The 22,058-nt window shown below is 47.3% G+C and overlaps 1 protein-coding gene across 7 annotated transcripts in view; it reads left to right on the forward strand.

The window, feature by feature from the left end:
• Positions 1-22,058, forward strand: part of MCC (MCC regulator of WNT signaling pathway) — a 500,790-nt gene that overhangs the window by 438,290 nt on the left and 40,442 nt on the right. For all 7 annotated transcript variants that reach the window (XM_043470593.1, XM_043470597.1, XM_043470599.1 and 4 more), the window contains 6 exons: positions 4,731-4,877; positions 5,809-5,898; positions 7,319-7,467; positions 12,051-12,191; positions 14,914-15,017; positions 19,444-19,627. In XM_043470593.1, the coding sequence (XP_043326528.1) occupies positions 4,731-4,877; positions 5,809-5,898; positions 7,319-7,467; positions 12,051-12,191; positions 14,914-15,017; positions 19,444-19,627 (815 nt within the window). The remainder of the gene's footprint in view (positions 1-4,730; positions 4,878-5,808; positions 5,899-7,318; positions 7,468-12,050; positions 12,192-14,913; positions 15,018-19,443; positions 19,628-22,058) is intronic.

A 22,058-nucleotide genomic window follows, 5' to 3' on the forward strand; every position in this document is an offset into this window, starting at 1 on the left:
AGCTCAGCTGAGTTTGCAGTGTGCTATGTAAGCTTTTCTCCTCTCCCTCTCTTTCTCGCTCTTTGGTTTATAGATCACCTTCCTTTCTCTTTTCTGACAGCTCCTATCCCCTCCCTCTCTCCTATCAGAGCACCTTAACTCTTGTCTCTAAGACAGACAAAAACCATCAGATGGAAGCCACCTCTTTTTCCATCCTCATTCTCCAGTTCGCAAACATGCCTTTCTTCGTACCTATCCTCACCTCTTCTTTCTCTCCTGGAAGTGAAGCTCCGCTTTCTTCCTATCCTCAGTTGAGCCTTCCATCCAACCAGCTGTGTGGACTCTCTCCTCCCACCTCCACACTTATACCTTATCCACACACAGAAGCCCAGTTCTGATCCCTTTCTCTCAGATTACATTTCTACCATTGACTGAAATCCTTCTTCACACACCTGGTTTCCTCAAATGCAGCATGTCCACAGTTGGCATCTTTGTTTATCTGTGAAAACTCAGCTTCTTCGTATGTTCTCTCCATTTCGCTAAGTACCGTGATACGTGGGGTCATTCCAGCAACAAGTTTGTCTTTCTCCTTTCTTAAGTTGTTCTAGAACGGCATTGACCAATACAGTAACTACTCGCCACGCATGACTATTTATGTTGGAGTTTAATTAAAATAGAAGACAATTAAAAACAAAGTTCCTTGGGAACAGTAGGCACAGTTCATGTGGCTTATGGCTACCGTAGTGAGGCTAGAGAACATACCCGTTATTACAGGAAAGGAAGTTCTCTTGGATGGTGATCTGAGGAGTGGTAGCCGTTTTTGCTCCCACTTCACTGACAGTGTTTGAGCCCTCATTATTTCTCACATGCAGCTTTGACTCACTTCCTTTCTCTTCCTCATTCCAGTCCATTCTCTTCTCTCATCAGATGATCTTATGAAGCCCTTTTTGCTCTTTGGGAAGTCGTTGAGCTATAAGTAAGAGAAGCGGAGGGCTGGCGTTTTATTGTCATTTCCTTCCTTGAGCCTGTCAGAGCTGTTTTCCTCTTTATTTGCTTGTTAAACAGCTCCTCAACCTTCAAGATTGAAGGCCAGTGTTTCCCACTCCAGGAGGCAGAGTAATGCTTCTTTCAGGTGCTGACACTTCTTGTTGGTGTCCCTTCTCGGAGCCCACGTCACGAGAAGTCTGGCTAGACTCTGAGCCCCTGAGACACAAGACTGTCCCCTTCACACTCCGCCAGGATTCCAGGAGATGTGACAGACACACTCCTCTTCCAGGCCTTTAGAAGCAACCTGGCTACATATTTACTTTAGAAGAAGTGAGGAAATGGCCACTGAAATCATGTTCCATGTTCTGATGATGAAGAACTCCAGTGGGAAAGGCTGTAAGGGTATCGGCACATGTATAAGTTCCTAGCTTAGACGTGCTTTGATTTCTGGCAATCCCCAACTGCAAAGCATGTATTTCGTTGAGAGAAATATATTTTCTTTAATGAAATATCTTCAGTGAAAGATGAGTATATTAGGTAATGACCTCAAACTTGGTGACGTAAAACAACAACAACACATTCTCTCACCATTCTGGAGTCTGCAAAATCACGGTGTTGGCGAGGCCGCACTTCCTCCATGGGCTCTGGAGGAGAATCCTGTCTCACTTCTTCTGGCTTCTGGTCGCTCCCCCGGTGTCCTCTGATTTGTGACCACTCTCTGCTTCCATCTGTACACGGCCTTCTCTGTGTGTCTGTGTCTCAAATCTCCCTCTCTTTTTTCTTATAAGTAGATTTAGGGCCCGCCCCAATTCCAGGAGGGTCTCATCTTGAGATCCTTGATGTAATTACATCTACAGAGACCATATTTCAAAATAAGGTCCAATTCATTGACTGGGGGTTTAGAACTTGCACGTATCTTTTGGGCAAGGTACACAATTCAACTTACTGCAGTTGGTAAGAACAAAAGCAAGGTTGCTAATAGCTGTCTCTCTCCCCTCTCCCAAGCCTTACCTAAGCTTACAGTCAGCAGACTGGTTTTAACCTTCATTTCTGTGCATGTATTCATCTAAATTAAGATCCCACTTCCCAAGCAAGAGAGGAGAAAGGGCTTTTTAACTCAACTAGTTGTTTCTCATTCCATGAAGGCTCACTCCACTCCCTTCAGCTGGATATTTTTCACTCCTAACAATTATCATTAAGTAATAAAGCATAGACCAAAATAAACATGTTTATCATCCTTTAGTTTTCAAAGACATTCTCCTAGTCCAAAGCTTTTAATATGAAAATGAGTATTTAGACTCAGAATTCATTTGAGGTGTGCACGCCCACGCACAGACACACCATGGAAAATGACTAGAAGCTATGGGCTCTGTAGAGTAAGAAAGAACATAGGTACTTTTTTTGTCTTCATTTTCCAGTGTCATTTAAATTTTCCGCAATAGACATGTTGACTTTACTGACTAGAAGAAGAAACATTTTTTATAACATGAGTAGTTTTAATGATGTTTTTATAAAATGCCCAGGGCCATGTTTTACTTTTTAAGAAGAGAGATGAGTGGACCAGTTGGGATTCTGGAGCCCCAGACTACTGATTGTTTGGGGAGGGATTCAGACACTCTTAGGGCTTCCCTGATAGCTCAGTTGGTAAAGAATACGCCTGCAATGCAGGAGACCCAGGTTCAATTCCTGGGTCAGGAAGATCCCTTGGAGAAGGGATAGGCTACCCACTCCAGAAATCTTGGGCTTCCCTCGTGGCTCAGCTGGTAAAGAATCTGCCCGCAATGCAGGAGACCTAGGTTCGATCCCTGGGTTGGGAAGATCCCCTGGAGAAGGGAAAGGCTACCCACTCCAGTATTCTGGCCTGGAGAATTCCATGGACTATACAGTCCATGGGGTCACAAAGAGCTGGACACAACTGACCAACTTTCACTTTGCTTCAGACACTCTTTAGATTCGGCAGTGGTCGTAACACTGTTCCTTATTCAGGACCTCATCAGACTTTGACAGCAGCAGAACCTGAAACCCGCGGTCTCCACCACAGTGGTTTTCCCGGTGCCAAGAAGCTGGCCTGATGGAAAGCCGCATCCTGTCCCTCGGCCATGGGGCACAGAGAGGCACAGTTCATCAGGACCACTCTAGGACAAGCCCTGTAATCTCTCACCAGCAGTCCCATTTGACTTTGACAGCATGTGTTTTTCTGGTGTTTAAACGGCTTTGAGGGCCGCCCTGTGTTGTTTATGGGGACGATGCACATTTCTGTTAACCCACAGTTACTGCACGCCACCCCAGAGCCAGCTATTGGGCACTTTTGAGCTGTTTCACCATTGAATGCAATTTACTCCGAGGGAGTTTTCCTATCTTGGCTTCTCGTATGCTGGTGAATTATTGAAATTTCAATTACTTTTGGTTCCCAATTTAACAGGGTGGAGACATCCAAGATATTAAAAATTAAAGCCCTCCAGTCGCTTTTAGACAGCGGTTTGCCTGGAAGGGTGTGGCCTTGGGGCCGGCAGACGGGCAGCTCTGCTCCGTGGTCTCTGAGACAGCGAGCACCATGTGGCCTGGGCCTCCCGCAGGTCACTGCTGCCAGCCGGGTGCGTCAGCATCACCTGGGTGCTTTTTGGACATGCAGACTCCTGGGTGTGGTCTCCACCTGCTGAGCAGGACCTCTGCGGACGGGGCCCCGGGCTCTGTGTTTTAACCAACCCTCTGGGACATTCTGGTGCACTAATAGGTTGGGGAAACCCGGGCTTAGATGTCCTGGTGCTGATTCTTCCCATGACGGTCTGGTGCCCATTTGTAAGGGCCCTTGGGTGCTGCGGTCAGTGTGCCCTTTAAGGCTGACATTGTATACAGTGATCAAACTGTGATCAGGGTCATCGGAAAGGCCAGTTTCTAATGATCATCTTCACTTGCTTGGAACATTTCTCCCTTTGGATGTCAGTGAGCCGTAACCATAGAGAAGCAGAGTTGGGACATTTAAATTCTGTGCAGGTAAATGTGTGTTCTAAATGTAATTGAGGGGGCTCTGGGTCTCTCCACACTGAAGGGCTAATTAGGTATTCCTTCCTACTGTCCCTGGGATAATCCCATCTCAAAGTCCCTTGGGAAGAAGCCGTGGGTACCAACTCCCTCTCATCACCATAGCCTCTCCTCCTTCCCAGAGCAGGTCTCTCTCCTACCCCATGCCATTGAATAACTTGCAGTTCTTCAGACACCGTGTGTCATCCAAGTTGGTCTCCCCACTCCAGCCCCTCAGCCATCTCACCCACTACAGCCCTGTCCACCTGGGAGGCTGTGCTCAAAGACAGCTCCCCAGTGACTTCAGATGGAGTCACGTTCTTCCTCTTTCCTGCTTCCTATGCACCCACCCTGGATTGATATTTATAGCATGGGCATGTGTTTATGTTGAAATGATCTCTGTCCTCTGAACACCACACAAGTACAAATTTCATCCTGGGTTCCATTTCTTGGGCCAGGCACAGAAGACTGAGTAAGTGAACATCCCTTAAAGATGGCCCTTCTCCTTGTGCCAGCATCGTAGAAAACACGTCCCCCTCCAACTTGTGAAGGGCAGATGCTGGCCAGCCCATGGCAGGTCCAGTTAAGAACAGCAGTGCCCTTTGTGTGGACTCAGCTGACTTCGGTTTTTAGGGAAGCTGGTTTCTTCATGTAAATGAAAGCTTTGCCCTCCCCCCAACTGGCCCTTCTGCTCTTTGGGCAGGGGGAACCTACCAACGTGTCTGAAGGTGTTGTCATTTCAGGTTCGAGAGCTTCAAACTCGGCTGCAGAGCGTGCAGGCCACGGGCCCCTCCAGCCCTGGCCGCCTCACTTCCGCCAACCGCCCCGTTAACCCCAGCACCGGAGAACTGAGCACGAGCAGCAGCAGCAATGACATCCCCATCGCCAAGGTGCGCTCCGGGACGCCGCCTGTGTGCGGGCAGCCCCAGCCTTCGTGGAGCAGGGCCGCGGTGCCAACACGCAATTAGCTCAGCGGGCCCCGAGGGGCTTCCCAGGGGCCTGCGTAGGCCTCCCGCGCTGGAGCTGCAGGAAGAAATAACCCACTAATAGTTTTAAGTCTCTCTTGGCTGCAACCTGGATGCCAGCTCTCATTAATCAGCGGGCCGGAGCCTGTCCCAGCTGACAGGTCATTGTGGAGAGTGAGATGTTCTGTCACAGGCTGGATAGAGAGGTGCTCTCGAGGATCATGGTTCAGCCCAGAAGGGAGACCCTGAGTAATGAACCAATGATCTGCCCACTCCCAGAACTGACAGCCCTGCCAGCAGGAAAATAGATGACAGTGATGGGCAGGCCCCAGCAGCTGTGAGAAGTAGCCCCTCCATTCTCAGCCACAGCCCCCGACCCCCTTCCTATGTTGAGTCCACCCCAGAGAGACGGTTCACATGATTACATGTCCTTTTCCCAGTAGCCCTGCCAGTCTCTGCAACAAGGTTGGTTGTCAACCATCAAGTTTATGAAGTCTCACCAGTGCGCCTCAGCCAGACGTGATTTTTGTCCCAAGGGCTATCTGGCCATGTCTGGACACCTTTTCGATGGTCACACCTGGAGTACTGTGGCTAGAAGCCAAGGTGAACATCTCCTAGTGCACAGAACAGTCCCCCACAGCAAAGAATATCCAACTCAAAATGTCAGTGGTACTAACTGAAAAACCATGAGTTAATAAGCAGGTGGCAGAAAAATCAGACACGTGAGTCGTTTTTAAGAACTGATGGTTTAGTTGCCATGGTTCAAGAGTAGCCCTGTATAAACACAGTCTCAGTAGTTTATATGGGGAGTCGCATGTGTTGTTTTTTGATCATTTGTTTTGTTTTGTTTGTTAAGATCGCCGAGAGGGTGAAGCTCTCCAAGACCAGGTCTGAATCTTCGTCGTCTGATCGGCCAGTCCTAGGCTCAGAAATCAGCAGCATTGGGGTGAGTGTTCATGAGACGCAAACTGACATGTCACATAATAGAATCACACGGTGGCTTATCCCTGATAGAAGCACTGCCCAGGGTCCCTCCAGTCAACCAGGTGATTGTAATAAGAAATCATACCTGATTTCCTTCCAAAGGATCAGATTAAAATGCTTAGTGGTTTGCCAGTGGTGAATTACCCCTTCAGCTTTAAAGGGAGCTTCTTGTTTCTCTAGTTGAAGCCATTCAGAAAGAAATGATTGAGGTCTTGTTACTGGCGATACAGATGAAAGTCTTGAAATACTTGCTTTATATCACCCTGCTTTCCCAGAGACCAAGTGAGTCAGGAAGCTCTAAGAGAACTTGACTATTCTCACGTCCCTCTTGAAAGGGAAGGTGCTCTCCAGTGGGAAGGATCGCTGCCTTTGATGTGTGGCTGATGCTGGGACAGACCGGAACCTTCTAGCTCAGTTCTGGAGTTCTCATTTGTAGAGTGCCGAATACCCTGGGGCTGTGAACTGATGTATAGTGAAAAGAGAATACTTTCAGTTCCCTGGGGATGTCTTTGAGGATTCGGGGGTGAGGCTGGAAAATCCAGTTATTTGATCATCGTTAATGTTGCTCAATCGCCCAGTCATGTCCCACTGTTGCAACCCCATGGACTTCAGCACGCCAGGCCTCCCTGTCCCTCACCATCTCCCAAAGTTTGCCCGAGTTCATGTCCATTGCATCGGTGATGCCATCCAGCTATCTCATCCTTTGATGCCCTCTTCTCCTCCTGCCCTCAATCATTCCCAATATCAGGGACTTTTCCAATGAGTCGACTTTTAGCCTCAGATGACCAAAATATTGGAGCTTTAGCATCAGTCCTTCCAACAACTACTCAGGGTTGATTTCCCTTAAGATTGACTGGTTTGACTCTTAGGGGTGGGGAAAAACACAAACAGCCCTTTTAAGGCCCTATTTTAGAATTTTGCACTGGGCAGAAATTGCAGGCACCCAGCTTCCATGCCAAAGCCGAATTATGAAAGTGAAGGAATGGGATGTTCACCTTAGCTACAACAACCATGAGACAAGGTTTGAGGGTGGCAACGGTTTAGGAAGGAGAAAGGGTGTCCAGACTATTTAATATGCAAAATTTTAGGTCCCAAGACTGAGGATCTTTCATCCTGCTGCTCAGAGGATCCTGAGCTTAGAGGATGCGGTTGCCTTTTGACTCTGTTTATGTACTGCATTCACAGTAGTTAACTTTTTATACTAGGATTATATTATAGCAACTGAAAAGTATCTTGGTAGCTATCTCCTGGTGCCCAATTCTCAAGGAACATTGGCTTTAAACTGTTTAAAGCTTAACGGTTTAAATTGGGAAGCAAGGGCCTGGGGCCCAGCATCCCGGAAGTGGCTTTGTCCAGAGGGGAATTAATGCTCACCTGTCCAGGTGTCCAGCAGTGTGGCAGAGCACCTGGCCCACTCTCTTCAGGACTGCTCCAACATTCAGGAAATCTTCCAGACTCTCTATTCCCATGGATCTGCCATCTCGGAAAGCAAGATTAGAGAGTTTGAGGTGGAAACGGAGAGGCTGAACAGGTAAGGAGGAATCCTGTATGTTTGGTGGTGGTGTTGAGGGGAAACCAGTCCCTTCCCAAAGACCCGCTGAGGCTGGCTCATGAATCAGGGCTGGGTGTGATGCTGGTGAGCAGGCAGGCGGGAGTTTGCACCGCCCTGCCCCGCACAGGAGGCCGGTTCTGTGGCCTTGTGTGACCTCGTCAGATGCACGGGCCTGGTGCCTAGAAGGAGGCCACCCTTGCTTCACTGCTCTGCTGTCACTGTCTTAAGCGTTAGTTGTGCTGTTTTAAATTCTTAATAATTTATGAACCAGGGGCCCTGTCTTCTTTCTTTTTTAACACGCTACTGTATTTGTTTATCTACTTATTTTTGGCCATGCTGGCTCTTCATTGCTGCCCTTGGACTTTCTCTAGTTGCAACTCCTGGTTTCAGCGCACAGGCCCCTCATTACGTGACCTCTCTTAGCTTCAGTAGTCACAGTGTAAGGGCTCAGGAGTTGTGACACGCGGACTCCACTGCCCTGCGGCATCTGGAATCTCCCGAGACCAAGGATCGAACCCACGTCCCCTGCATTGGTGGTCACATTCTTACCCACTGTACCACCAGGGAACCCCCCTCCCCGTTTTCCTTGTGCGCTGGCCCTAACACACTAAGGAGCAGTCCGTATGGAATGACAAGTAGGTAGAGATGGCAAGATGGCTCCCTAACGTGCAGGCTGGAGCTACTGAGAGCCGGAGGCAGCAGCTCCGGGCTGTGGAGTCGGCAGAAGGGATCTGATCAAGACACTCCTGGGGTGGACCGGGCACGCTGGTCTGACCCTCCCTGCTCCAGTCAAGGGTTGCCTCATTTTATTTATGCTTTTCGCAAATGTGTACAGCCTCCCATCCCTACATCCTATCCTACTTAGTTCAGATTTTCTAAGTAGGCCTAACTGCTTAGAATAATTTAACTGTGTGCCCTGTTTTATGGGTTCTTCCCAGACCTTGTGACGGAGGTGGTTTGAGTTTGTCCTGCCTCTTTGGCAAAGACTGGCTTGTATGTCACCCCAGCAATGAAAGAGGTTGTTAGAAAAACAAAAGGGAAGGAGCAGGGCCAAGCCGTGGTGACTGCTCTGACTCAGAACTGGCCCCACAGTGGTTGAATGGCGGCCGAGCGTGCGGCGGCGGCTGCCCTCACCCAGCCGTCTTCAGGGGGGTGCCTGGTAAGGACTGGAGAGGCTTGTGAGCCAACCCGTAAGAAGCCTGGATGCCGGTCCCCACCCACCATTGCTTCATGCCATTCCCCTGGTGTATGGCAAACCTGAATAAATTAAATTATCCTGTTAGTCCTCCCTGATTTGAAGCTGTTTAATATAGTACTTGACGACCAAGGAAATGTGGCAGTCTAGGTCATTTTAAATCTTGAAATTAAATGGTTTCCTTATTAAATCCAAAATGCTTACGAGTGACAATCCTGATGATTACCTCGTAGCAGTAAAGAAGCAGTGCTCTCAGTATCACAGGCAGGGGAGTGCTTAAAAATTGAATCAGATAGGCCGTTTGCAATTTAGTGAAGTCAGATACCTTCAGGGGCCCTCTGTGTAGGAGGATCTCCTCTCAGCAGATTCTGGGATTTAACAAGCCTGCTTTGTGGTTGAATTGAGGGGAGTCCTTTCTCTTCAATTATATGCACCTAAAAGAGACCAAAGAAGGAGGAACTATTTGGTGCTTGTAGCTCACACTGTCATGGAGTTTAACAGCTTTCCAAGGACTCTCACAGACAACCCTAAATCCTCAGGTTGGGAGGGCAGAATAGCCCCATTTTGCAAATTAGAAAGCAAACGTTTTGACGCTGAATGACTTGCCTCAAGTCCAGAGCTATTAAATAGCCCAGCTGGTCAACCCCTGCCTGTCCACCTCTTCTCCATTGTTTTCTGTGTTATCACAGCTACTGCTAGAAATTGGGACTGCTTGTAAATTATCTACCAGTATGTTCTGATATCTTTTATTTAACTTCCTATCTCAAAGTCAGAGTCCTATTACACTCTGAAAGTATGACAGCCTTTAACTTGTGTTTGTATGTGGCAGAGGCATGGAGTGGGTCATGCCTACTCAAAAGTATGGCTGATTTTTTGGCTTCCCAGGTGGTGCTAGTGGTAAAGAACCTGGCTGCCAGTGCAGGAGATTTAAGATAAACAGGTCGGGAAGGTCCCCTGGAGGAGGAAATGGCAACCCACTCCAGTATTGTTGCCTGGAAAATCCCATGGACAGAGGAGCCTGGCGGGCTACAGTCCACAGAGTTGCACAGAAGCAGCTTAGCACGCAGCATGCAGATATAAGCACCTGCTGTATGCTGGGCTCTTTGGATGCCAAAGAAAGTAAAACAGACAAGATTTCATGGAGCTTATATCCTGTTAAGGAAGTTAAGCAAAAACAGACCAATAAGAACATGAGAAAGCTCCAAGTAAATATGACACTGTGACGAAATAAAAGGTAGCCTTGATTTTAGGTACGAAGATAGGGAAGGCATCTCTGAAGGGGGGAAATAGCAATTGGGATTTTTTCAGGCGGGAAAAGGAACAACCATGTCACAAACCAGGAAGAGTCTTAAGGGCCAACTTATCAACTTCAAGGCTGGGAAGTGGCTGGCGTGAAATCTGAATTGCCCCAATCCCAACTGAAACAGAATGAGTGAAAGGAGGAGCCCCATGAGACAAGGTGGTGAAGTAGTCAGGGCTGGGTGTGCTATGGAATTTGAGGTCATAGACAAAGTGCCACTGGAAGTTGTTAAGGCGTTTTATATAGGAGAAGAACAGATTTGATTTAAATTTTAAAAGTTCACTCAGATGTGCAGAATGGAAAGGGGTGGGCAGGGGTGGAAGCTGAGCCAGTTCTGCAGTGAACGAGCACAGCCAAGTAGGCAGTTCGAAGGGGTCACTGTATGTGTGGTGATAAAAATCCACAGATGTATAAAATAAGGGACAGTCTCAAAGAAGATTCGCAGACGTCTTACCTCTGTTGTTGGGTGTATGGTGGTGGCATTTACTGAGATGGGGAAGATGGAGGAAGTTATGGTTAGAGGAAAGTCAAGAATCCCATGTTGAGGTGTCTGTGTGAAACCCTAGATATGTGAGACTGGCACTAACGAGAGGTATGAACTAAGAATCTGGGAGCCATGGGAACATAAATGCCTGTGAAAGTCATGGGACTGGATAAAATCACCCTCGGGGGAGAGTGCTGATACAGGAGTGGACCTGGGGCTGAGTCCTAAGGGAATGTCAACCGTCACAGATTATATAGAGAAGAGGGAGCCAGCAGAGGAGACAGGAGAAATAATAACCTTTCGGCAGGGGGAAAACCAGTAAACACCTGTCATGACCCAAATGAAGGAGAATGTTTTAAGAGGTAGGAGCCGTCAGTACAGGGGTGCTGTTTGAGAAAGACCACAGGGAGGTCTGGGAGCTGGGTAAATGGTTTCATCTGATTAGTAGGGACTGAATGTAACTGGAGCAAGTCAAGAGGTGGATGAGAGGGTGGGAAGTCTCTGAAGAGGCCATCATGTGAACAAAGACAGAAAACTGTATCCTGTAACACCTTACGTTGAATTGACCTTCTTGTTGCCAAAGCCACGCAACGGTCTTAGTTACATGTGCTAAGATGTGTGGTCCTAAAATTGATCCTCGAGGCAGATGGCTTCCAAGCTCTTAACAGTTTGTGTGTGTGAAACCTTATGTCTCTTTAAGACTTGGTGATCAGAATACTGCAGATGGGCATGTCCTGTGGGGAGATGCATCACTGCATCCAGAGCATCAGTGTTCTGGGACAGAAAACAAAGGCTGAAGGCTTCGGCTTTCCTAATCTGCTTTCTAACCTTGCCATAAACTCTTTTGCCTTGAATTTACAGTTCTGATTTTTATAAAACTTATCCTTATCCACTGACTATCCTGCCAGTAGTTAGCAGTTAGGGGACTGTCCAAGCTGGACAGAGCTTTGGATACACTCCACAGTTGCCACTCAGGCACCCCTCAAGTGCAGTTTCTTTTTCACTCATTGATTCATCTTTTGCTCCTGCCCTGTCGTGAGCATTCTGAGTCAAGGATCTGGGGTCAAACTGGGGTCAAACTGGTTCAGAGCTCAAGGATAAATATTTTTGTGCCTTCTGTGAGAAATGAAGATACTAATACTTAATTCAAAGGGCTATTGGGAGAGTTACTGAGCAAGGGCTTAACAAATAGTAGCTCTGTAAAGGTTGCTTTTCATTTGTCCTTGTGGAGGGTGGAGGGTGGTTTATTGGAGCATCTGAGTCTTAACTCTCATGAAGGTTAGTGCTCCTTCCCATGGTGTATCTCCCAAGCCTAGCACTTTACCTGGCAAATGGCTCATCCATGACTGGTTGTGAAATAACCAGGGGGCAATTTTTATTTCTAATTCACACAGAATTTAATGACTCTTCAGCTTTGAGTTGCTTCCTTTATTACTTCTCATCAGTTGCATTTGCTAAAACATCTGATGAGCTCATATCCTAACATGCATTTTGGCCAAAATCTAGAGTGGATGACTAAAATCTTGGCAAACGCACTGTAATCCTCGTGTAAAACTGTGAATGTGATTCTCCTTCCTTTGTAGCCGTATCGAACACCTGAAATCCCAGAATGACCTCCTGACCATAACCCTGGAAGAATGCAAGAGCAGCGCCGAGAGGCTGAGCATGCTGGTGGGGAAGCACGAGTCCAACGCCACGGCCCTGCGGCTGGCCCTGCAGTACAGGTGGGCGGGCGGCAGGCCACCTCCTGCAGGAGGGCGCCCACAGCGAGCTTCCGCGGGAAAGCGGGATGTCGCTGGAGGCCTGGGCCAGCAAGTGCTAGTGCGATAAATATTAAACATCAGCTAGCTCCTGAAAACAAGGAGAATGAGTGTGGTATTAGTAAAACAGGTATGTTTCTGTTAGCAATGCTCAACTGAAGTATTATTTCATTTAAGTAACATCACTCAAAGGCTTCCCTTTGGCAGTGGTAAAGAATCCGCCTGCCAGTGCAGGAGATGGGGGTTCGATCCCTGGGTTGGAAGATTGCTTGGAGGAGGAAACGGCAACACACTCCAGTATTCTTCCTGGGAAATCCCATGCACAGAGAAGCCTGCTGGGCTACAGAATCAGACACGACTTAGTGACTAAACAACAGCGTCACTCAAAACGTCAATTTTTGTGTTACATGTTCACTTCTTGTTCTTCCAGTCTTTTTTTCCCAGACTTTTTTTATGTTCATATTATATTCTGCATTGTGGTAAATCTCATGCATTCTCCTCCTTCATTCAGTTTGTTAAACTGTTATATTATTGCTTAAAAGTCTCCATTTATTTAGACTGACTGTATCCCTTCCATCAAGTTTATACTGCATTATTACTCATTTCTCTAAAAGACATTTAGACTCTTGCAGACTCTTGATATTGAAAATAATTCTATGGTGAATAATTTAATACAAAAATTGTCATTCTTATATTTTCCTTGCGATAAAATCCCTGGAGCAGGAATTATAGATCAAAGGATATGAATATTTTCATGTCTTTCAGGCATGCTGCCAGTTTTTTTCCCATTAAAAAAAAAAAACAGTTTAAATTAATGTGATTCATTCATTGATGAGCAAGTGGTATATGAATGTACCACTTTTTTTTTTTCAGCTTCATCAGCTTTGGAATTTATCTATTTTTAAATTACTACTTATTTAATAGCTACAAAACTCAGCTTTGTTATTGTTCTCATAGACTTATTATATGAGTGTCGCCACTTAGGCATATTTACCAAAGTTCCAGAGTAGTGACTGTATCTTACTCTTGGCATCCTCTCAAAGAATTCAGTATTGTTTTAAGAAACATTGCTTCTTCAAAAAATATATATATATATCAAACCAAAATATAGGAGACCAAAGCTAGAGAGCAATGCTGTCAGTTTACAGACACACCAAAGCAGACAGATAATCCTCTGTGGCTGCCCTTGAAACAGGCTCTCTGCTCCCTCAGTCTCCCTTTCGCCTGCACAGAAGAAGCAACGTCCCAGCATCTCTAACTTGAAAGACCAACTGCCCTTGAGAAGGGGAGCTGCCAGCACCCAGAGGCAGTCATTGGACTCTCTTTCCTGTCTCTTAGTAAAGGAACTTGAAAGTAAAGACAATAAAAAAAAAAATCTGTTGACTAAGTGTTGAGTAAAGCCACATTCCCCCTGCCCAGCTTGGAGAAGCTCATCAATTCTTTGCTTGGGGCAATTTTCACTACTGCAGGCATTTGGCCAAGGATGACTCAAGCATTATACACACACTCCATCCAGTGCAGACAGGGGTCCCTGTGGGGCCACGGGCAGCAGTGGCTTTCCAGAGGTCGCTGTTTGATCCTCTGTCGGTGTACCCAAAGAGAGAGCACCACAGTCCAGCTCTTGTCAGAGGTTTTGTGAGTATTGCATGACACAGCTTTACAAGCCTCTGGCAGAACTTTCTGTGATGATGGAGCTGTTCTCTGTGTTATCCAGTACGACAACTGCTAGCCACACAGGGCTGTTAAACATATGAAATATGACTACTGCCGCAGAGAAACTGAATGTTCATTTTATTTACCTTAAGTTCTTTTTCATTTAAATATTCACATGTGGCTAGTGGTCACTCTATTGAATAGGCAGGTCTCGGTTAAAACAGTCCCCTTTCTGGGCTGCTATATGAATTACCTGTTATTGTATAACTGTTTATTATGTCAAAGCTTCTGGGGTCAGGAATCTGGGAGTGATTTGTCTAGGTGGTTCTGGCTCTAGGTCTCTTGAGTTTTTGCTCAAGCTCTCAGCCAGAGCTGCGTCAGCTTAGTTGGGGCTAGCAGATCTGCTTCGAAAGGCTTCGAGTAGAATCTTCCGTCCTTCACTGGCGATTGGCTGGCGCCTTAGTTCCTAACCACACGGGCTGCTCCATAGGGCTTCTCAAGGGTCTTCAAGACATGGCAGCTGACCTCCTCTGAGAAGGATGATCCAAGAGGAAAAGGGAAGGGAGGAAAGAGAGAAAGACCAAGATGGAAATCATCACGTTCTTTAATAACCAACCTCGGTTGTGGTAACCCATCACTTTTGCCTTATTCTCTTAGTCACACAAACCAACCCTGCAGCCTTGTGGAAGCGGATTACACAAGGTGTGGCGATCCAGGTGGGCGGGGAGCACCCAGAGGGCTGGTCGCTGTATCACCTTTCCCTGCGAGCTGATCATCAGAGGAGCAGCAGACTTGCCCCTCTCATCTTCATTGCTTCCCTTGTATTTTTCTAGATCATAGTCTAAAGTTCTGTTTTGTTTTTTTAAAGCAGGGCAGGGAGGGGGCCACCAGGCAGGGCAAGCCCCTGACTGCCCCTGAGTACCTGTGGGCCTGTCCTTGCCGACAGGGCGGGAGGCTGAGAGGCAGGCTCGGCGCTGCACCAGGGGACGCGCTTCTCCGCCCAAGCTGACGGCGCCATGTGCTTCTGTTTCAGCGAGCAGTGCATCGAAGCCTATGAACTCCTCCTGGCTCTGGCCGAGAGCGAGCAGAGCCTCATCCTGGGGCAGTTCCGGGCGGCCGGTGTGGGGTCGTCCCCTGGTAAGTGTGGCCGGGTCCCTCTAGCCCCTGCTGGCCATCCCCCAACCTCTCTTGGTCTCCTGCCCCCCATCTCGGCTGTTGGCACTGGCACGCCTCCCAACAACATGAAATTCACTTGTCAAGTGTGTTTTTCATTTTTTCCTCATGACCGAGTGAGTAAATTGTTTATGTTGAATGCAGCAGGAACTGAAGTGGAAACAGCATTACAGACAAGTTAAAACAAACAGGCCGTCTCAGGAAACATACTCCCCCAGGCCAACTCTAGGGGAGGCCCAGGTTCGCCCTGAAAAGGACCAGCTCTCCCACGGCCTCCCTGCGGTGCTGGTGCCTGAGGGTCCCTGTGCTGCCCACAAGGCCTTTGCCTCATCTGGCAGTGCATTTTCTCCAGGCTTGTTCCTTTGGATTCAAAGGAACATGGGTTCCTCCTACCTGCTGTCCAGGTGACACGGGAATGCAGAGGAACGTTTCACACCTTGTTATCTTCAGTCTCACCAACTGCCAACCCCGGGGGCCTGCTGCCCACCTCCCCTCCCCCACTCCGGGGGTCATGCATCCCCCAGGGTTGGCATCATTTGTCCCTCCAGACCCACACCGCGCCCCCACTGCTGTGCTCCAGGGCTGAGTAACTAGAAGGGCTATGAACTGAAACAGACACAAGCAAGGCATCCTAGTCACCATCATTTGCCAAAACTTCACCCTTGACTATGGCTGTGAGCCCATATTAAGGCTGGTCCTTCCAGGACACACCTTGCAAAGAAGGTCCCGTCAGGGTACCTCCTGAGTGCATCTCCCGTCCTCCTTGCCAGCTCTTCCCTCCCTGCCCAGGCTTTAGCTTTCCTTTTCTTCTTTTTTTTTTTTTAATAAGACCTGATGGAATCCCAGTTGAGCTATTTCAAATCCTAAAAGATGATGCTGTGAAAGTGCTGCACTCAGTATGCCAGCAAATTTGGAAAACTCAGCAGTGGGCACAGGATTGGAAAAGGTCAGTTTTCATTCCAATTCCAAAGAAAGGCAATACCAAAGAATGCTCAAACTAATATGTACTCGTCTCACATGCTAGTAAAGTAATGCTCAAAATTCTCCAAGCCAGGCTTCAGCAGTACATGAACCGTGAATTTCCAGATGTTCAAGCTGGTTTTAGGAAAGACAGAAGAACCAGAGATCAAATTGCCAACATTTGCTGAATCACTGAAAAAGCAAGAGAGATCCAGAAAAACATCTACTTCTGCTTTACTGACTATGCTAAAGCCTTTGACTGTGTGGATCACAATAAACTGTGGAAAATTCTGAAAGAGACCTGCCTCTTGAGAAACCTGTATGCAGGTCAGGAAGCAACAGTTAGAACTGGACATGGAACAACAGACTGGTTTCAAATAGGAAAAGGAGTACGTCAAGGCTGTATATTGACACCCTGCTTATTTAACTTATATGCAGAGTACATCATGAGAAATGCTGGGCTGGAGGAAGCACAAGCTGGAATCAAGATTGCTGGGAGAAAGATCAATAACCTCAGATATGCAGATGACACCACCCTTATGGCAGAAAGTGAACAAGACCTAAAGAGCCTCTTGATGAAAGTGAAAGAGGAGAGTGAAAAAGTTGGCTTAAAGCTCAATATTCAGAAAACTAAGATCATAGAATCCAGTCCCATCACTTCATGGGAAATAGATGGGGAAACAGTGGCTGACTTTATTTTCTTGGGCTCCAAAATCACCACAGATGGTGATTGCAGCCATGAAATTAAAAGACGCTTACTCCTTGGAAGGAAAGTGATGACCAACCTAGATAGCATATTAAAAAGCAGAGGCATCACTTTGTCAACAAAGGTCCGTCTAGTCAAGGCTATGGTTTTTCCAGTGGTCATGTATGGATGTGAGAGTTGGATTCTATAAAGAACGCTGAGTGCCGAAGAATTGAAAGGTTTTAACTGTGGTTTTAGAGAAGACTCTTGAGAGTCCCTTGGACTGCAAGGAGATCCAACCAGTCCATCCTAAAGGAGATCAGTCCTGGGTGTTCATTGGAAGGACTGATGGTGAAGCTGAAACTCCAGTCCTTTGGCCACCTGATGCAAAGAGCTGACTCATTTGAAAAGACCCTGATGCTGGGAAAGATTGAGGGCAGGAGGAGAAGGGGATGACAGAGGATGAGATGGTTGGATGGCATCACTGACTCAATGGGCATGAGTCTGAGTAATCTCCTGGAGTGGGTGATGGACAGGGAGGCCTGGCGTGCTGCAGTCCATGGGATCACAAGGAGTTGGACACAACTGAGCGACTGAACTGAATTTCAAAGGTCTTTTTTTTTTTAGTTTTATTTATTTGTTTATTGGCTGTGCTGGGTCTTTTTGTTGCACTTGGGCTCTCTCTAGTTGTGGAGAACAGAGGCTACTCTTCGTTTCAGCGAGTAGGCTTCTCTGTGGTGGCTTCTGTTGCTGCGGAGCACAAGCTCTAGGCGTGCAGGCTTCAGCAGTTGCAGCTCCTGGGCTCTAGAGCGCAGGCTCAGTAGTGTGGTGCATGGGTTTGGTTACCACGCGGCATGTGGGATCTTCCCAGACCAGGGATTGAAACAGTGTCTCCTCCATTGGCAGGTCGATTCTTGACCATTCTGAGCCACAAGGAAGCCCCGGGCTCTAGCTTTTGCACTGAACAAACACTTACCTGTTTTTCCTCCTTCCTTCCTTTCCTCGGTTTTGACATGGACAGGAATCTGAAAGAAAGGAAGTATCCTGGGTATTAATTTCCTGCTTCATATCCAAGTCACCCAGCGAGGAAGTAGGCCTCCATTTGTATGTGTGACCATTCTCTACCTCTGTCTCTGGGTTTTCTGGGTTTTGTTGGGTTTTTTGTTTTGTTTTGTTTTTTAAATAGAATTACCCTCCAAGTCCAGCAGTAGAAACTCTGCCAGCATTTCCATTAGGAAGCTCATTTTTCAGGGTCTTTTAACCAAACCATAAAACTTTATTCCTCCTATTAAACAGAATCCTAAAATGATCTTGGCTTACTGTCAAGTTTTTTTCTTTAATATAAGTATTAAGGAAAATAATCAATTAAAGGCAAAAAATCAATCATCTTATTTCTACTTTTTATCAGAGGACTATCTTAGACCGTTCTAGCAACAAAAGGCACCTCATGTGAAGCTTGTCCCTATTCAGCACAGTGACTTGGATAGGAGCTAAAAGGACTTAAATCTGCATTTTAGGTATTTAAAATCAATAATAAAATGCCTTGTATTCACATAATCCTGGTTGGCTCATGGGTCTGTTTATAAAATGGAGCAGTCAGTTACTATGCCTCTTCAGAATTCAGAGAGCAGTCAGTTGTGAGACATCTGTAAAGTATGTTATTTAACAGCCTTTTAAAATTACTTTTTAGCAGCTCCCTGTTAAACCTGACTCTTCCATTCTGCCAAGAGTGGCAGTGACGTGCTGTCCTGCCCTAACGTGCCAGGAGTCACGCAGCAGAACAAGTTGTAACGTTCACCCACAGTGTCAGTTATGGGCATTTCTCCTTTCTTTCTTCTTGACTGCACAACCATTCATCCTGGCTGATTTAGACGGCGGTTTTCAAACTGTGCCTGGGAATCTGGAGGAGTTTCTTTGGGCCTCAGTGTTGGGCTTGGAGATTGGGAAAGCTGAGTGCATCCCCCTCCCCATACCCCCTGCCCACTTAAGCCAGTTTCATGGTTACCATTTTTGTATCTTAGACTTTGGTGTAAGATTTCATTTATAAATATTTGGAAGATTGAGGGACTGGGCTGTAGATGTAACAAACCAATGACTTTGGCCTGCAGGGTTTTTGAAAACGCAGCTAGAACGTGGCCGTGTTGGGCAGGGGATTCCCAGCCCACTGCCACTGCGTGCTGGTGGCCCGCACCCCGAGTCTTGCTGCAGGCGCTAGCTGGCTGTGAGAGGCATGGAGCTTGGCCCTGGACATGTCCGCACTCGGGGAGATTGGTCAGGGAGATCCTCCACGCAGGACATCAGAGCCAATCGCAAGATTTCGTTTTAACCATTAGTTCTGTGTCTCATGCCTACATGAAGTTCTAAGCGAAGCTGCGGACATGTGGAAACATAGCGAAGTTGGGCCCCATTTTCCCTTGGCCTCGCTCCCGAGGAAGCGCCGCGCAGCGTGAGGGAGACGGCCGCCCAGGAGATTGGGGTTGCATGCCGGAGCTGCCAGGAGCCTCGGGAGTTAGGAAGTCAGAGCAGGTTGCCGCTGGACACAGAGCTCGGCGCTCCCATGGGCCAGCCCTTCGTTTGTTGGGGAAGAGAAAGCCTTCCTCGACGCAGCTTCTGGGTGAAGGGCCTGGCCCCCGTGTCGCCTGCTCTGTCACGGGCTCCGCCCCTGTCTTCACCTCGAGCGCCTGCCCCCACCACCCAGCCTCACTGATATAAACCAGTGCTGATTAACGCCTCGGCTTCTTGCAGGAGACCAGTCAGGGGATGAAAACATCACTCAGATGCTCAAGCGAGCCCACGACTGCCGGAAGACAGCTGAGAACGCCGCCAAGGCCCTGCTGATGAAGCTGGATGGCAGCTGCGGGGGCGCCTTCGCGGTGGCCGGGTGCAGCGGGCAGCCCTGGGAGAGCCTGTCCTCCAACAGCCACACCAGGTAACTCGCACTCCTGCCACACGGGGCGGGCATCCACGGGGTCCACTCACCAAGCTCCGAGGACCACGAGGCTCGGGGGTGGCAGCCTGGGCCCCGCGCCCCCTGCCCAGAGTCAGGATCAGAGCGGGAGAGCTGGAAAGCCCTTCTCATGTTGCTGCCCAGAGGGAAGGGGCGGAACCCCACTATTCCTTTCTGTCCCGCTTTGTTCTGCCCTCCATTTCCTAACAGTCCTTGATTTTCAAGAAGCATTTGGGGTGGTGAAGGCCGATGTGCTGCAAATGGTCCCGAAGCACCCAAGCACCAGGCCGCCTCCTGGTGTCAGGCTGCCTTCCCTCCCTTCCTCCGTGCCTGTGTCCTTCATAAGCCCTTCTGGGCAGCAGGCTTCCCTTCTCCCACCTCTTTGCCCTGTAGAGTGAGGCCATGCTCACAGCACGTGTTTAGCAGATGCTCAGTCATGAACTGGGGTTCAAGTTCCGTGTCTGTGAATCTAGAAAACTGAAGTGGGTGCTTAAACAAGATGGGGAGAGAAACAGTGAACACCTTGCTAAGCATAATTTGCTGAAGCCATTGGATTCCACTGGGTGTGGGTGGAGAGTCATAATGAAACATTTTCTAATAATCTTCTCATCTCTTGGCACCAAAATCCCTAAAAACATGAATGCCTTCCTTTTTTCTTTCATTTTTTTTAAATTAAAATTGATTTACAATATTGTGTTAGTTTCTGGTATACAGCTAATGATTCATATATATGTATATATATATTTCTTCATATTCTTTTCCATTTTAGTTTAATACATAATATTGACTATAGTTCTCTGTGCTATACAGTAGGACCTCGTTGTTTGTTTATTTGATATATAGTGGTTTGTATCTGCTAACCCCAAACTCCTAATTTATCTCTCCCACCCCTTCCCCCCTTTGGTAGGCATAAGTTTGCTTTCTGTGACTGTGAGTCTATTTCTGTTCCATAAATAAGTTCATTGGTATCGTATTTTAGATTCTGCACATAAGTGACATCATAAGTTTGTCTTTCTCTGTCTTACTTCACTTAGTGTGATCATCTCTAGGTCCATCCATGTTGCTGGAAATAGAATGCCTTCCCTTTATGTTCCAGTTCTGTCTAGAAAGTACTTTAATGTTAGAGATTCTCATGTAATAGCCAAATCACAAAAGATAGGAAGAGTAATGACCCCATTTTTACAAGTGAGAAAGCCTTGGCTCAGAGATGTGTGAGTGACCTGCCCACATGAAGTCACGTAACTGACAGCTGAGAGGGGTGTTCGGACCTAAGCCCAGACTGCGGCACCAAGTGTATTATTCTTTTCACTAGGCCAGGTTGGAGCTTGTGACTTAAAAAATGCTGTTTGCTTACAGGTCAAGCAACCAACGGAGAGGGCAACGGCAGCCCACTCCAGACTCTTGCCTGAAAAATCTCATGGACGGAGGAGCCTGGTGGGCTGTAGTCCATGGGGTCAACGAAGGGTCGGACACGACTGAGCGATTTCACTTTCACTTTTCACTTTCATGCATTGGAGAAGGAAATGGCAACCCACTCCAGTGTTCTTGCCTGGAGAATCCCAGGGACAGGGGAGCCTGGTGGGCTGCCGTCTGCGGGGCCGCAGAGTTGGACATGACTGAAGTGACTTAGCAGTAGCAGCAGCAGGCAATCAAAACCATGTAAGGGTGTATTCAGTCTCAAGGGCAAAAGGAGAAATACCGATGTTTTGTTCAGTACCTGAAAGAAACATAATGATCCCAGGTGTCTTTCTTGCTGGTAGGACCCAGCCATCTGCCCAAGTGCAGACTTACCTGTTCTGGACCTGGTGCCTCAGGAAAGGCGACATTCCCAGTAACGCACTTGGCCAGCTGCCCACAGACATGAGGGACTTATTTCCTTTTGACTCCAGAAACAGTTGTCTTATTCAGGGAAGCAAAGCACAGATGATCATTTATTTATTTTCTTAAAACCAGGTTCTTTTGTTTAAACTCATAAAGCAGATGCTCTTCTTAAAGACTTTTCCAGATGTGTATAATCTGTAATTTCCACATTCATTTAGAATAGAAATGCAGTTCTCACACTGTCAGTAAATTCTGTCCTGTTGAATTAGCGATCATAAGAGCTGGGTTGACAGGAATTGTGTGCTATTTCAGTAGCTTATAAGCAGTTTTAGCTCACACCGCCCCACCTGCAAAATAATTATGTTGCTTTAATCTAAGGGAACATTTCATGCAAAAATGGGCTCAATAAAGGACAGAAATGGTATGGACCTAACAGAAGCAGAAGATATTAAGAAGAGGTGGCAAGAATACACAGAAGAACTGTACAAAAAAGATCTTCATGACCCAGATAACCATGATGGTGTGATCACTCACCTAGAGCCAGACATCCTGGAATGTGAAGTCAAGTGGGCCTTAGAAAGCATCACTACAA

This window comes from Cervus canadensis, chromosome 6, assembly GCF_019320065.1.
Source record: "Cervus canadensis isolate Bull #8, Minnesota chromosome 6, ASM1932006v1, whole genome shotgun sequence".
Taxonomy (NCBI): Eukaryota; Metazoa; Chordata; class Mammalia; order Artiodactyla; family Cervidae; genus Cervus; species Cervus canadensis.